General features: G+C 42.6%; 1 protein-coding gene and 1 long non-coding RNA gene across 2 annotated transcripts; one reads left to right on the plus strand and one right to left on the minus strand.

Moving 5' to 3' along the window:
• The first annotated feature begins 19 nt into the window (after positions 1-19).
• rpn1 (ribophorin I) lies at positions 20-8,207 on the plus strand. Its single transcript, XM_078247897.1, has 10 exons — positions 20-357; positions 1,092-1,156; positions 1,582-1,888; positions 1,978-2,187; positions 2,276-2,468; positions 3,843-3,942; positions 4,044-4,182; positions 5,959-6,078; positions 6,228-6,473; positions 7,222-8,207. The coding sequence occupies exons 1-10, from the start codon at positions 118-120 to the stop codon at positions 7,402-7,404; spliced, it is 1,803 nt and encodes a 600-aa protein (XP_078104023.1). The 5' UTR covers positions 20-117; the 3' UTR covers positions 7,405-8,207.
• On the minus strand, positions 7,909-13,291 carry LOC144516536 (uncharacterized). Its single transcript, XR_013501851.1, has 3 exons — positions 11,992-13,291; positions 11,563-11,595; positions 7,909-11,440 (listed from the first exon to the last, which is right to left on the minus strand). It is a non-coding gene; the product is annotated as an uncharacterized LOC144516536 (long non-coding RNA).
• Between the last annotated feature and the right edge of the window lie 3,845 nt (positions 13,292-17,136).

A 17,136-nucleotide genomic window follows, 5' to 3' on the forward strand; every position in this document is an offset into this window, starting at 1 on the left:
GAATGAAGCGTCATCCTTTCTGATGTAGAGCGGCACAGCGGCCTTTCTTTGCTGCTCTACCGTTCCCTTATTCTGTCCTCTCTTATCCCAGTATTTCAGCTCTGAATTTCTCTAACCATGACTCGAAAGTCGCAAATTCTCGCCGCTTGCTTGCTGCTCCTGGCTGCTGTGAGCTCTGAGGTTTCAGCGGACGGTTTGGTGAACGAGGACGTGAAGAGGACAGTGGACCTGGGCACTCATCTGGCCAAGATTACCGCGGAGATCGTGCTGTCCAACCAGGGACAGTCTGCCGTCCACAGCTTCATATTAGCGGTAGAGGCTGACCTGGCCCCGCATCTGGCATACATCGGAGCTTCGGTGAGCCTAACATCAGTGAATTAAATAAAGCCAACACGTCTGCCTGTAACCTGCTCGCTAGCTTTAGCCTGTTAGCCATTTCATAGTATGCTAACGTTACTCATTTCTTGGCTGTGCAAAATATTGCTGTTCTCCACACAAATGTTGCATTTCTTCAAAAGATTATAGCAGCAATAGTGCACAGGCTATGCTACCATACGACGTTACAGTGTGCTCACTGAATGCATGAAAGCACAGCTACTAGCTTGGCTTATGTGAGTCAATGAGTCCTGCAAACAGTCAGTTAGCCAACGGTAAGTTAGCTACTATTTCAGCATGTGACGTTATATTAGGCTACTTATTGCACGGTATTGCCATCAGCTCATTTGCTATGCGCAGAAATGTACCAAACGGCAACAGCTCAAACTAGATTAGTTCAATTAGTTTTGAATTGCTAGGGATGCGGGTAATACGATGTTAACTTCCGCAGTGCTGCACGCTCTGTCTGGCTGAATGACACGTATGAGCTGGGCAGCTCACTTCCGTGTGTAACTGCGCAGTCCCGCCCCTTTCCACTATGTATGAAACTGTCTGTAATAATACTCTGTTTTTAGACAGAATAATAAACTTCACAAGGATCCTTCAAGGAACTATTGTCCACTGCATTATATACCTCTCACTTGTCCTGTATTTATCTTGAAAGTGTTTTTCTTTCAAAGAGTATGCTCAAACCATATTTCACCATATTTCTACAGGTGAAGGGTGATGAGGAGGAGGATGGCACACTTGAACTCCAACAGACAACAATTCAGAGCCAAAGGTATGAGATTGGACTCTTCATTATCATCTAACGTTCTCAAGCTTGTATAAATAACTAAACTGGTGGAAACACACTTTTTTTTTTTTTTTAACCTTTTAGCCTAGGAAATACAAGACTAACATTGTTGTCCCACAGTTCCTTGCTCCAGCAATCACTATTCACAACACAAGCCTTCCTGTAAAACAGATTTCTGTCAGTCCATTGACTTTTACTATAAAAACAGATGGGGTTGATTCTAAAACAATACTTGTTAGATGACTAATTAATGAACATTCAGGTAACAACAAAAACAACTCCTCGTAAAAATCATTTTCAAAAAATGAATGCCTGAAAATTGCATTTTGTAGTTCCTGAGACGCTGATCTTTTGCAGCAGCGTGCGCATATATCTTACCCATGCTCATCTCTGTCATTTGTTCCATACAGTGGGGTTTTTTACAAAGTGCAGCTGCCCTCCAATCTGGCGGCAGGTGCTCAGCTGAAAACTAAGGTGGAGATGACATTTAGCCATGTCCTGCAGCCCTTCCCCACACACATCACACAGGCTGAGCGCCAGCTGGTGGTCTTTCAGGGGAACCACTACCTGTACTCTCCGTACCCCACCCGCAGTCAGACCACGCGTGTCCGCCTAGCCTCCAAGACTGTGGAGACCTACACCAAGCTGGGTAACCCCAGCAAGAACGATGAGATCATTGAATATGGACCTTTCCGTGATGTGGCTCCATTCAGCGAGGTACAGCTTTTACCAGATTTGACTTCAAGTGAAGCTGCGAGAAAGTTGCTAAACGTTCTGTGTTTGTGTATGTTCTCTGCTGTCCACAGGATACAATGAAGATCCATTATGAAAACAACTCGCCCTTCCTCACCATCAGTAGCATCACTCGGACCATTGAGGTCTCTCACTGGGGTAACATTGCTGTGGAAGAGACCATTGACCTGAGGCACACAGGAGCCGCCCTGAAGGGGCCTTTTTCACGTTACGATTATCAGCGGCAGTCAGACAGCGGCATCTCATCTGTCAAATCCTTCAAGGTGTTGTATTAAACATAAAACACTGTTGTCTGATTTTGTTTTTAGTGTTACGGTAAGTAAGGATGACTATATGCTTTCTCCTCAACAGACTATCCTTCCTGCCTCGGCCCAGGACGTCTACTACAGAGATGAGATTGGCAACATCTCCACCTCCCATCTACAGATTTTGGAAGACTCAGTAGAAGTGGAGGTCAGGCCTCGGTTCCCCTTGTTCGGAGGCTGGAAGACCCACTACATGATTGGCTACAATTTGCCCAGCTACGAGTACCTCTACACCCTAGGTGAGTTGACTTCTGATAACCTAGTCTCGCATTGCCAGACCTTATTTCACAGCCCTGCGGAGGAGGGTCTGATTAGTCCACACAGCATTCCGGGATGGGAGAAAAACGTGCTCTGGTTTATTGGCATTTCTTTAAACCAATCACAGTCGTCTTGGAGCCCCTGTGCCGCTGCAAAATAGCCTCGGGAAGGAACTTCTTTGGGTGGAACATGTGTACGTTCAAAAGTTGTTTTAGTCATGCAACAGAAAACTCAGATTGGACAGATAGTCTAGCTAGCTGTCTGGATTTACCCTGCAGAGATCTGAGGAGCAGTTAACCATAGTCCTCAGAAATCGACCGGAGTTTAAAATGCCAACACAAAGAAAGCGGAAGGTACCGGACGTCCGGCCGAAAAGGACATCCGGCGGCAATCCCGGAAGTGGAACTTGTGGATATAGACAACTGATAACCTAACTAACCCAAACATAGGAGAACACTTTGATTCCTACTCGTGTTCTTAAAGGACAATTGCGGCGTAAAATAAACCTAGGGGTTAATAACGTGTACTGAGTCAAACGTTCTCTGGGATATGTTTTCATGCTAATCGAACGTGTCTCTAGCTTTTAACAAGCTACCGCAAAACCGGTGCTTACCTGCTAACGCTAGCTTTTGGGGCAGAGGGTAAATCACTATTTTCTACCACTAACAATGCTCAAAATAGCACCACACTTAAAACTGTAGCATAATGAGACGCTGTGTTTGAGCTATGTTACTGGTTGCATGGCATTCGTGATTCGGCTGCTCGTGACTGTTTTCTAAGATGGCGGCCGAATGTTGAATGAACACTACTGTCTTTATAAACTTCTTTTTAATAAACTGTCTGTACACTTACAAAGTTCTCAATGCTTCGGTTTGCATGTAGGGACCCTCATTATGCTACTGGCAACCAGTAACCAGTAACAGAGCTCAAACACAGTGTCTCATTATGCTACAGTTTTAAGTGTGGTGCCATTTTGAGACTTGTTAGTGGTAGAAAATAGTGATTTACCCTCTGCCCCGAAAGCTAGCGTTAGCAGCTAATCACCGGTTTTGCGGTAGCTTGTTAAAAGCTAGAGACTCATTCGATTAGCATGAAAACATATCCCAGAGAATGTTCGACTCGGTACACGTTATTAACCCCTAGGTTCATTTTACGCCGGAATTGTCCTTTTAAGGACCACTCAAAACTGTGAGAAAGGCTATAGGCTGATAATTGAAAACCAGCGTTGCTCAATGGCCACCGCAGCAGGGCAGAGTCGCAGGTGCTTGCTGTCATCATGATTTTAAACCCAGGCTTTCCTTTGAGACTGAATCCCAGGGTGTGTTGGTAATGTGTCACATCATTTTATTTTCTAGGTGACCAGTATGCACTGAAGATGAGACTAGTTGACCATGTGTATGATGACCAGGTGATTGACGCCCTCACTGTGAAAATCATCCTGCCGGAGGGGGCCAGGTCAGTGTTTCCAAGCTAGTCTACAGTATGTCAGATTTAGTAGAGATTTCTGCAGTACTTGATGCTGATTTCTCATATTTTTCCCTGCCATGTCCTATCAGAAACATCCACGTGGATACACCTTACAAAATTGATCGCGAGCCAAACCAGCTGCACTATACATATCTGGACACCTTTGGCCGACCAGTGCTGGTCGCCACTAAGAACAACCTGGTGGAGCACCATATTCAGGATGTTGTGGTAAGACAAACGGTAGAAGAGGACGGCAATTTGGGCATTGCATACATACGCATTATTTACCAGCAGATTTGTAGAAGATTGCTTTGACTAACGTAACATGTAGCCACTACAGTGTTATTAACCACATGTCCAGATATGTTGAAGCCAGATAACCTGCAGAGACGGACTGAAAGGTTTTTCAGCTTTGACAAATGTTTAAAACCTTGCACACTAAATGCTTTAAAGTAATTGTGCACTACAGCAGTTTTACAATCTGATTGAATTATATCGCAACTGGAAACTCTCTCTTCCTGTGCCGGAATGTAAACCTTGCACACAAGATATCTTAGAATGAGCCGAGTTTCTTTGTAGTGGTAGTAGTAGTAGTAGTAGTATGAATTTGTTTGATTTTTTAAAGACCCTTTGGTCTTATCTATGGAGCCATCCTCAAGACCAACTGTTACAAGAAGCAAGTTTACAAGTGTCCTTAGGTCCCCTTGTAAGGCACTATAAAAATCCAAGCTTGTATTGTTAGTAGGGTTGGGTACCGAGACCCGGTGCTAATGTGGCACCGGTGCCTAAACGACCGGTATCTACCCGACCGAATAGCAACGCGGATTTCGGAGCCTCATTTCGGTGCCAATTAACTGCCTTCTGCGCTGCTCTCTGATGCTCTGAAACAAACGTTAGAGGCAACAGAAGCATCGCTGCACGTGACGCTAGTTAACACTTCACTTGACAGCAGGTAACGTTAGCCTACCGTTAGTTAGCAGCTGGATTAAACACGGTTATAATGCTGACAGCTAAACAGTGTCTGTATTTCACTGTAGAGGATTCCAACAGTGGGATGTTATGGCTTTACTGCACTTTCATGATTAGGCCTGTAACAATTATTACATAATGTTTTTTTTGTTTTTTTTACATAATCGCAGTTTTGTTGTGTAACCGCAATTCATTGCTACCATTAGCTCAGGTCTTAAGGCGAATGACTGGCAGTTGTTGATTTTGTTTAGATTTGCCAAATTGTAATTAGACAAGTGATTATTGGTCGGACTATATATTTTTATTGTTTCAATTATTAGTTGTATGAACTTGACCCTATACACGTTCATAGCAACAAAAATGACAAGGGAGGATACAGTTAGAAAAATGTTTTATGGTAATAAAGAGGCGTTGTTTACTTCATAGGCTGTGTATTTGTGTTATTCCATTATCTGGGTCACATGACAGTTATATAACCAAAAGATGTATCCTGGAATTTGTTAAAAAAAAAGTGAAAATTTGACTGAAAGAGACAATTACATTGTTAGTCGTAATTATTTCTTCGTAATTAATTTATTGTACAGTGACATTTTGAATTGTTACAGCTCTATTCATGATACATTTTTCACATTACTGTACCCTCACAGCGCAGACAGTCAAAATAATAAGGTGTTAAATGTACAATAACGGAACTCATATTTGAGAAGCTTTAATCATCATAGGTTTTGTATTTTCACTTAATATCATTACATTCATATTTTGTCTTCAAATCTTTTTTTTTTTTTTACACTATTATTTAGCTCTTCTTCCTACAGGGTGTCCCCATGGCTTATAGGTTAGAACACAGACCACCTAGTTCTAGTACGGCTGGGGACCTTTGTTGCATGTCGTTCCCCCTTTCTCTCCTCTTTTCCTATCCTTTCTTTGTTATCTAAGAAAAGCATAAAATGTCCAAAAACTATTGATAGGAATTATAATATGAGATGTGAAATTGTATTCAAATCGGAGTTAATAAACCTCTTTTGTGATTCCCAGGTTCATTATAACTTCAACAGGATCCTGATGCTGCAGGAGCCCCTCTTGGTTGTAGGGGCTTTCTACATCCTCTTCTTCACTGTCATCATTTATGTCCGCCTGGACTTTGCCATCACGAAGGTATGCGAGCATTCATGTGTTTCTACAAAGGCAGTCTGGTTTCTGTTGGCCTCGTTTATCCTTTCACTCCCCTCCTTTAGCAGATATTCTGCATACTTCTATCTTCATTCAGTTCTTGTCACTTCAGTTTTAAATCCGTCTTTGTTCAGGACCCTGCGGCTGAGGTGCGTATGAAGGTGGCCTCCATCACCGAGCAGGTGCTGACTCTGGTCAACAAGCGCCTGGGTCTGTACCGACACATGGACGAGGTGGTCAATCGCTACAAGCAGTCCCGCGACACCGGGGCGCTCAACAGCGGCCGGAAGACTCTGGAGGCCGACCACCGCACTCTCACCAACGAAATCAGCACACTGCAGGCCCGCCTCAAAGCCGAGGGCTCCGACTTGGCTGAAAAGGTGAGTGGCGTGTGTTTGCGAGCACAGGTTGAAATGCCGTAAATGAAATAATAGTGCGTTCCATTTGTACTCGGAAGTCAGATTTTCCGAGGCCAAAGTCGGACAAACCAATGAACATGTATAGAGAAGAGAATAACAACACTACAGAAATGACAAAGACAATCTGACGTTTACGAAACATTAAAAAAGAGGAAATAACTAATATTATCAGGTAGCTAAAAATGTAAACAAAAAAATAATAACTAGGAGTGGTTGTCAAAAAATTGAGATCTAGCATCCAGTTAAAGTGCCAGTGTGGGATTAAAGTGCTTGCGATGTGCTTGGTCATTATACAGTCTGATCGCTGTAGGCACAAATGATTTAGTGTACCTTTCTGTTCTAATTCTCTGTTGTAAAATTCTACCAGTTGACCTATTGCTTCTCATAAATGTATGATGAAGAGGGTGAGTGGGGTCATTAAGGATTTGGTCAGACCATTAACATACCGTAATAAGCACTTCTGTCTTATTTGTGTCTCACTAAATTAGTCGTAAACACAGTCCTGTCCAACTTCTATCTGTGAACAGTCGTTGCGCTGTTTGTATGCACAAAAAACAGCGTGATGCGTTGTTATAAACTGGCATTGCTAACAATGGCTGGCTAGAGCTAATGAAAACAATGAAAAAATCCGACTTGTAAATGGTACGCATTCAACGCGCTTTAATCTGAAAGTACAGTGATGTTGACTCCCCTGTCTAATGCTCTTAAGGTCGGGGAGGTGCAGAAGCTGGACGGCCAGGTCAAGGACCTGGTGTGTCGCTCCGGCCAGGAGGCCGAGCGGCTGGTGGCGGGCAAGGTCAAGAAGGAGGCTTACATCGAGAGCGAGAAGACTCTGACTGGCAAGAGACAAGAGCTCGTCAGCCGCATTGACAGTCTGCTGGATGCCCTCTAAACTACTCCCGCCACACTCGCACACATAAACGGACACACACCGCCCCTGCTACAACACACTGTACAACCGGCTGTTTGTATGAATGAGAATGCTATGTGACACAAATGCTTACACTTGTTTTGTTTTTGTTTTTTACCATCGGACATGGACAATTAACATCTGATCTTCTAGTAGTGATTGGTTTATCCAAACACTCGTGCCTTGTGATAAACCTAAGGTCACTGCGCACTCAGCTCTACAGCAGCTACGTCACAACTTTTGGCTTTATCGTTTGTCTGTTTGTTGAGGTGCACTTCAACTTTGTCCCACTGCTCAAACTTGACACTTCCATTTTCACGTTCTGGACTTTGTATTATTTTACCCCCCTCTTAAATATGTTGTTTTTTGGAAACTAATAGAAGGGCCCAAGTGTTTCCATTGTCATGTCTTTACTCACATATGCCATATTCTAAGATTAAATCATCTTTAGCTCTTAAGTAAGAAGGTGATCTTTTTCCAATCGTCTCTCTTTTGCATTTACAACTTTTTTCTACTCGCCCCTGACTGATGTTTATATTTTAAGAAAAAATTTGAAGCTTGAATCCTTGTCAGCCCAAACACTTGTTTTTGATGTTCCTCAGTCATATTTTCTACATTTTGTATGATTTTTGTTTTGTAAGTGGTGTTTTTTGACCATGAGATTAGTGAATACATGAGATTAGGTTGTATGTGAGAAAAGACATGGGAGATGGGACACAAATGTTTGTGAAACGGGCAATGCTATGGACAGCTGTCAAATTTGAAATAAAGTTTTGAGAAACTTATCATTTAGCATGTTTTTTAAATGACACAGCAGGTGTATGAAGATGGGACAACAGAGTTTTAGTTTACAGCTGGGGTATTAGTTCATTTGAGGAAGCAGTACTCTAGGTTATTCGAAAGAGGGCGCACTTGGGTCAAGAACCAACACTGAAAAGCTTTTCTTTCCCTTCAACAAGACTACACTGCCATTGAATACTCTGACACATAGATTAAAGTATGTCATCCTAAAGTCACAAACCAGCTACACATGCACTATGACTGGTGTCTGGTGCCCTTTCTAAAACTGGCACCTCAGAGGGACTTTCCAGTACATTGTTGCATTCCTTGTTTCAGAGAAACCCCACCTATCGCTTTCTCCTCCCCGGTCAGTAGAGCAGCTGACCTGCCGTGATCACAGTCAGAAGCCCAGGATAAAACATTAGGGTCAGTCTGAGGTCACCAGGGGTCCTGGCAGGTCATTTCCTGCTCCATAATAACAGGCCCCATTCCCCGCACAATGATAATGTTAACATATTGTATGTGCCATACAATAATCATTCTGAAAATACACAGCAGGGGGAAAGCAAAGACAATGTCTGTTAGCACTGATGCTCGGGGCTGGTGAAAGGCCACACAATAGCATTTTTGTTTGTGTGTTTGTACATAAGTGGAGATTTGGAGCGATGAGAGTTCGGAAAGCCGCAGAGTCTCACTCTCACAGCAGGCGGACTGCTGCTGCTCACACACGTCCACCTCAACGCCAGTGACTGTGTCGAACAAAGCGCTGAGCTCACGTCTGCTTGCCGCTCTGTAATGATGCTATCGGGTCACTCTGTGGTCACTCTGTGGGTTTGCGTGATGGACTGATGTGATTGAAGGATTCCTTTGGGGACTGGAAAACCATTTTAAATGTGTGGCTTTATAGAATGAATAATTGGCCTTGGAAAAACTTTCCTTAAAATAAAAGAACCTGAATTCTTCAGCATGCTTAAGCTCTCTTGTGATGGAGATTCATAATGATAACACGGCAGTTTGAAAATGAATTTCACAAGGATTTTGGGATCAGAGCCTATATTTATTAAATTGCTAAAATACTTCTTTTTTTTAACTTGTAAAATCCTTAATTTATACTCCAATTTACAGTCTAAAGCTTACATTTAACAGAGCTTCATAAGTATCTTGGGCTGGTTAATAGAAGATTATAGATGGCTGCTGTCCAGAGCTGAGCATGGGGCTTCTGAGACATGTTTTGAAATGACTGTACAATATAACATCAGCCAAGATGACCAATATCTAAAATTCAGAAAAGATTAGGGGAATAGAATAAAGCTGGTATGATTTTGTTTGTCATAAAACTCCATGCATTGCCATTGTGGTATTAAATAGACTGTATTGTATGTTTTCTCTGATGTAGGCTACCAGCAGCAAACCAACGTGATTTCAATTCAGCCAATTTCCTATTATTTAATTCCTATTTATATTTTACATATCATCAATATGTAGAATGTTTAGTTCTTGTGTCAATTGTCAAACAAACAAAAAAAGTGAAGTTGAGAAAAAGGCTTTAAAGTTTTAAGGCTCTTTGCAAAACTGTGTAACGGATGTATGAGTTGTAAAAACTTCATTTTATGCACCTAAAAAAAGCATTTAGACACTGCACTGTATGTTTGGACAATCTGAAAGGCGTAAAGAAAACATCTCACAAAATATGTTCTTGTTGTTTCTTTAGCTATTGGTCCAGTTGAGCTAATGAGCCAGTTTAATGAATTCATATTTAAGCAAATACATTTAATTATGTGATTTAAAGGGAGCTTAAACAACATGAAATCACATGAATTCCACCAGAGTGAAAGACTGCAGAGATGGCAGTTATACTGCTACTCTGTTAAGCTCGGCTAGTTAGCGTTTAGCTGAACTAGTTTATCTGGTGTTTCTTTTTTCTCTCCATAATGATTAGATTGTGTTACTTATTTACTTATTTATGTGGTACACAAAAAAAAAACTAAACAATTTCTTTTCTGGAGCATCAAATTGGACTATTCCATTACAGGAGACAGAGAAACTGGCTGGTAAATTAGCAGTTTGGTTTTTACCTCTGTCTGGTAAAACAGATCTGATTGTCAGTCAGATTTTGGTCAAAACTTAAATACTGATGAATTTCTACTCCTGCATCATTGAGAGCGTCCTGACATCACACATCACTTCCTGGTACGGAAACAACACCCAACACGAGTGCAAGGCCCTGCGGAGAAATTTTCATTATACCGATTACAACTAGTTGAAATTGTATTTTAATATGATTTCACATGACAAATAAATACACTGACTGATAATTACATTTTAACCAAAAATGTTGTTACTGTTTTGGCTTTGTGGGGCAGAATAATGGGCTATTGCTTCTCTGTCTGGCCATTCATTCTCAGAGCGTGATTAATAATGTGATCAACTTTAAGTAGCAGTAAGTCCCTTGATAAATGTGTCTCATTTTGTCAAATGACTTTTTTACTTTGTTGTCTCTTTAGAGTATTCTTCAGTGTAATTCTTAAGATAGATTAGATAAATATGAGCACATGTCCTAAGTAAGAAGCGAGGCCTTTGAAGATACAATGTCTTTTCACTTAACCTAAAATAGGCCACATTTAAGCCCTCCAATTTCATGAAGCCACTGAAAAGTCTTTGAATTAGATGTTAGAATGATGCTGTTTGCAACTATTGACTATTACTGTACCTGTATTACCACTGAATAGATAGATACTTTATTGTCCTTTACCATGGAAATTTGTTGCCACTGTCTGTACAAGCCCTCACATAAATACATAGATAAATGAATATGGCTCTAGTCATCGCACATCGTTTTGTTAATGCATTTGCTTCCCAATTTGACTGTTATATCATTGACAGGGCATTGTCTTGTGAGATATTGGTGTTTGCTTGCTTGACCTTTCAGTCTTTTCACTTCAGGCCCTGTTCTATGGCCCAGGATGTGATTACCGGTTGCAGAATAACTGCGGTTTATCTGTTGGTGTAAGCCGAGCAGAATACTGTTTAAACCGGAATTCATGTGAAGCACTGTATCCTGATGTGGCAAACCGTGTGTGTGTGAGAGTGTGTGTTTGAGGTGGATGAGGGGGTTTGTGCAGGGTGTTGGACTGGTTGAGCCATGTGGTTGAGCTGTCATGGTCCCCCCTCAGGCATGAAGTTGATTTTTATCTTCCTTCCCTGAAGTATAGTAAAGATGCAGATGTTCTTTCTTTATCTGCCAGAAAAATAATGAATATGCAAAAAAAATGTGGAGTCAAACTAGGTATCAGTTGAAGGCGTAATCCACAAGCCCTGGGCTTTGTGACGTGGTGGTGATTGATTACATTGAGGGCTCACCTGCGGTACTCTCTCCTCTTAATCTTTCTCGCTCTGAAATACACACACTCACAAAGAGAGAGGCAGAAGTCACCAGTCAGGGAACAATATCCTGCTAAGAAGACACACTCTCATAAATCACTGAGACAGAGCCACCACCCTCACTGTCAGCATGTTATTATGCACACACACACACGCGCACACACACACACACACACACACACACACACACACACACACGCGCGCACACACACACACACACACGCGCGCACACACACGCGCACACACACACACACACACACACACACACACACACACACACACACGTTCCTCACAACATACATTCATTCAATTCAGTCAATCTTGCTACCCAGTCATAAAAGGATGTCATCGAAAAGAAGAAATATGACTCGAATCAAAACTCAAAACTTGCCCTCAAACACGCCTCACCTGCGTTGATTCCCTCTGGCTCTGCTTAAAACACACATCCTCACAACAGCCGCTCTGTGTCCTGCTCTGCTCTGGCCCTCTGCACTGGCCATTCCTCAGTGACAGGGTGCCGGGATGAGTGGATGAGAGGCTCTGAAGGGCGAGGTGAGGGATGGATGAAAGCCCTGCGCCTAAGGTCCCGGGGCCCTGTGTCCTGTGCAGGTGGCAGGTGTGATCTGGCCGGGTGCAGAAGCGTGAGTGCAAGGAAGAGGAGGACAATGAAGGCGTCTGTGGCCCTCGTCGCAGCTGCAGCAGGCGGGGAGGAGCAGGGCTGACAGATAAGACAGTCGGACAGATGGAAAGACGGAGGAAGGGAAGGACAGCGTAGGGTGCGCAAAGATGGAGATGGGACTTCAAACAGAGGATTGGGCCCTGGGTGCAGAGAGACGCATTCTTGTCTGGCATGGAGGAGGTGGGGACAGAGGGAGAGCTAGAAAGATGGATGGCACAAAAACGGCGAGCATCAAAGTCCACAGACGTTCTCCTCTTGTGCAGATGTTTACATCGTGCACACTTTTGCTCAAAGCCCCTGTGCTCTGCCTATATCTGTGAGCATATTGATGTCAACCTCCCTCTCTGTATGGATTTGTATCGATGAGACAGTAATCCTCATCCCTTGCCGCCCTTGTGTGCAACTGTCCACAGCTCCCACTAAGACCCGCTGATCTCTGCCACATGGCGCTCCATCAAAGCACTGATGGCCATGCCTCTCAGGGTAAGTTTTGCCAAAAAAAAAACGCACCCGCGTGGCATATACATGTCCCTCGTGAGCGGCAGATGAAGGTCTAACGCTACTTTAGACTTTGTATCATCTTGGATCGCATGAAGGCGAGTGAAACAAAGCTGCTCTCTGTTAAAAAGCGCTCTTGTCTGAGCGTGTGCACGGACACACAGACGTTTCCTACTTTCTCTATCGGACCTGATTAGAGTGATAGGGGCACTTCCCATTGGCTGTGAGAGTGGCCTCTCCTTCCCAGGGCAGCCAATTTCCCCTACTCCAGAGCTGATAGGAAACTTTGATTGTCCACTGAGCTCAGGAGAGACAAAGAGATTTTTCCTCTTGCAATCCACATATCGCTCCATCACCTCTCTACCTGCAATCTCCCCACTCGGTCTCTCCTCTCCTCCATCTCTCCCTCGTGAATTTTCTTGCCTTATTTCCATGATCACGACTGTTGTGGGCTGCTGAACGTGAGTCCATTAAACTGGCACTGACTGCTTTGATGGGCAGGAAGTTTCACTTCATGTGGTGACATCTGCATCCTGTGACACAATCCTACCCTGCGTACATTATGTACTGTCTTGGCTTACCACTGTCCTCTATTGACATTCCTATAATTAACACTGTGAGCACAGGCAGATGCTGCTGAAAGCATTTGCAAACTGGTACATGTACTCATGTTGAGTGTGACGTAAACCGAGAAAGATACGGCGGCCAAAAGAACAAGCAAGGCGTCTAAACATGTGGAGAAAGCCAACAGGAAACATCTCCCTCTCTTTCTGCACCCGATGCTGGCCCTCCCTGAGAACACACTTCCTGTCAGCGCTCCTCTAACTTCCTGTCCAGCCACCGGGAATCCCAGCTGGAACATTCCAGCTGTGCAATAGGCAAGGCAAGGCAGCTTTATTTGTATAGCACATTTCAGCAACAGGGCAGTTCAGAGTGCTTTACATAAAACATTAAAGAGCAGTTAAAAACGATTAAAAAAATCAAATAGTCTCCCTCCCTTTCTGGGCTGCTTGATTATTACAATTTATTTTACACAGACACACACACACACACACACACACACACACACACACACACACACACACACACACACACACACACACACACACACACACACACACACACACACACACACACAGGACTCAGAGGCTCTTGTAGTGCTACCGCATCCCCTCCCCGCCAGGGGTCGCTACATAACAGCACATTTTTTCTCCTGCGTGACTTGACTGCGTCTCTCCTGCAGTGTGAAACTCTCAGTCTCAGTGCAGTGGGGATACGAGCTCTTCTATCTCCTCAGAAGGCTCTTGTTTATATTTCTAGTTTTTTTTAGAGCAGGGAAATTCGCAGTGCCATTAGTATAATGGCATTAGATGAAATGGCACATGCATGTTTATAAATGTGCCTTCACATCCATATGGGCTGGAAAAAAAGCAGGTTTGGTGACTTTGAGTATGACCTTTTCGGAAAGAGAGCTAATCCCGAGCTATAATAGACTCCGGGACCGATATGGAAAACTGCTGCACCGTTATCTCGGTTGTCTAGGAGACCATCAGAGCACCGGGGCCGGTGGAGATGCCACGGTATTAAAAGGGGAGTGCGCGTGTGTGTGTGTGTGTGTGCGTGTGTGTGTGTGTGTGTGTGTGTGTGTGTGTGTGTGTGTGTGTGTGTGTGTGTGTGTGTGTGTGTGTGTGTGTGTGTGTGTGTGAATTGGAAAATGTTGTCTTTTTTTGTCATAAGTGTCACTCATAAATACTGCATTATGGACGTTGACCATTTTTACTGCCACGTTTGGCCCGCAGCATTTTCTAGCTTTCAGTAGGCTATGTTGACATTTTAATTCGAAGACATATAGGCTATAGGAACACACAGGAAAAGATCAGTCATATAAAAAGTGAATAAGGGGCCACGCTCGGCTCATTATTCGTTAAATTAAACTGCATTCGCCTGACATCAATTATGAATCATGAACTAAATTATAGCTAACTTAGACTGTTAACCTTATATTATCACGGCAGTTTATTTAACTGATAACACAGGCCTAATGTGAGGCCCGTTTGCTCTGGAGACAAGTAGGCCTACTGACCAGACTAGACGAAATAAGAGAAAACTAACAGTCTATTATTAAGCGGCTTAGTTGTTGTGAAACTGAAGATAATGCGATCATGTTTCGATGTGTTTATTAGGAAAGTGTAGCCTAAATTAAGTTGAAAATTGATCTTGTCGCGTTATCTGCATTGCATGCTGTTATCTAGAGATAGCCTAAAAATATCAAAATCATTACAAGATGTAGCCTATGTCTTAATCCACTGCGAGTTTCCTTAAATGTGTGATAACAGGCCTCTTGTTTTGTCTAAATGAACTAAATCATAGGCTACATGTGAATTACAAAAATGTGGCCTAAATGTATGTAGGCCTATGTATAGCTTGCATTGATAGACAGGATATGTAAAGTGTATGTAGCCTACCAATGATCTCACCAATAAACTCCCTCTAAAGCAGCCTATAGGCCTATTTGCTGGACCGCTGCAGCGCGTAAAACGTGTAAATATTTCTCATTCTCTGCGCCTATCTGTCTCTACCAATCTGCCCCCCCAACAAATGATGCATTAGATGCATTGAATGTATTTGTTGTGCAAGTTTGAAAAGGCGGCGATAATCTGGGAGTGAGAGATAAGGAACACCAATTTATTCAGCAGCACTTTGGACCCCGCTTCCAGCCTCGGTCGGTGCTGACACCCCCAGCAGTTTGCTGATAACGATTAGGCCATTTATTATCTTCACAGAGAACAAAGATTGCGTGGTGCCGATGAAATATTACCCCTGGTAATAATCAGAAGGAGAAGGGCCCTACCATCTAATGCAGTGTGCATATAATATCGTCTATGACGAGAGAGAAAACGTGCACACACAGGCGGAGTCTTATGCAGAACATGCAGAAAATTGATTAACAAAACAAGTGCAAGTAGACACAAATACAATATTAGACTGTGAATTTGATTTGTTGATAGAGATACTCCTATTTTCAACATAAGCTCGCATAATAATATTAATAATAATATAATAATAATAGACTCATTTTGGTGATTGTCATTTGGAGAGGTAGCCTAAACACCTCATGGTGAATTGTTGTCGGGTCTATAAGACGGATCACAAAGACCCTACTGTCACAATTCTCAACTAATTCGATTCTAGTTAACTACCACTGCTAAAAGGCATACTGTATTGTTGTTTGTTTCGCCTAGTTATATTAATATTGTATATAGACTAGTCATCATGTTGCAACATGCAACTTATAAATAGACCAAATAATCAAAAGTCAAACTAAGAATTTCTTTCACAGTCCATTATTAATATAGGCCTACAGCCTAGACAAACTCCAAAAAAAAGATGTTTCATCCCCGTAGGTGGAGTCAAAACATTTTCGAGAAACCATAAAGAACTTATAGGTAATTCATACTGAACAAAGTTATATTTCCGTGGACGTCCATTATGTGTCAACTATTGTAAAGCTCTCACATCTTTGCTCTAGTGATTTCAAACATTAAAACAAATGTTATTGATTCAGTCAGGTTTCACATTTATTTTTTACTTGTCTTTTCTTTTCGTTCTTTTTGTTTGAGTGTGTACTCTGGGGAGCACGAGCCCCGAGTTGCAGAGGTCCTCGCGCCCCTTGCACCTGCCTGGCTCCAGCGCCGCGCACGAGCCCAGGTCGCGTGCAGGAGATTTTAGGGGCTTTGCATGTTTTACAAAGTTGTTGTTACTGTGTGGGATAAAAAGCACAAAAAGGAGGGAGGGGACCGTATTTTCTTCGGGGGGGACGACGGGGGTGTGAGAGTCATGAAGCAAAATCTCAGTAGCCTAAGTCAATTAGGAGTCAGTCTCACCCAAGTTTTAGTAAAAACAAACACAAGAGTAACAAATATTATAAATAACGTGTAGATACGTTGAGCCATCACTGCAAATGTATATATATATATATATATATATATGTAACACTTTCTTACCAAATGTTAATTTTTTTTCTTTTGGCTATGCTATGTTGGTCGTTTAGGCTACAACTCACAGTGATTGTGCATGTATTATCTTGCACCTGCACAAGTGGGGCACAGAGACATCCACAAGCCCTTGAAAGAACCTATAGGAGTCCTCAACCAAATGCAATTATTTAGTTTATTTATTATTTGACTTCCCAGAGAAGTGAAATATAGTCCTATAATGTCACAACGTTAACCTTGTAGGCAATTCTGCATTCAGTGATAAGCAACACCAAACATCTACCAGAAGTGTGTTGAAGGTGAGTGCATAGGGTCCTTGACATAAAACGATGAAATGCTGGGACCTTCTGTAAGGGGCAAGGTAAACTCTACTGATCACCT

The sequence above is a fragment of the Sander vitreus genome, chromosome 4 (genome assembly GCF_031162955.1).
Source record: "Sander vitreus isolate 19-12246 chromosome 4, sanVit1, whole genome shotgun sequence".
NCBI lineage: Eukaryota > Metazoa > Chordata > Actinopteri > Perciformes > Percidae > Sander > Sander vitreus.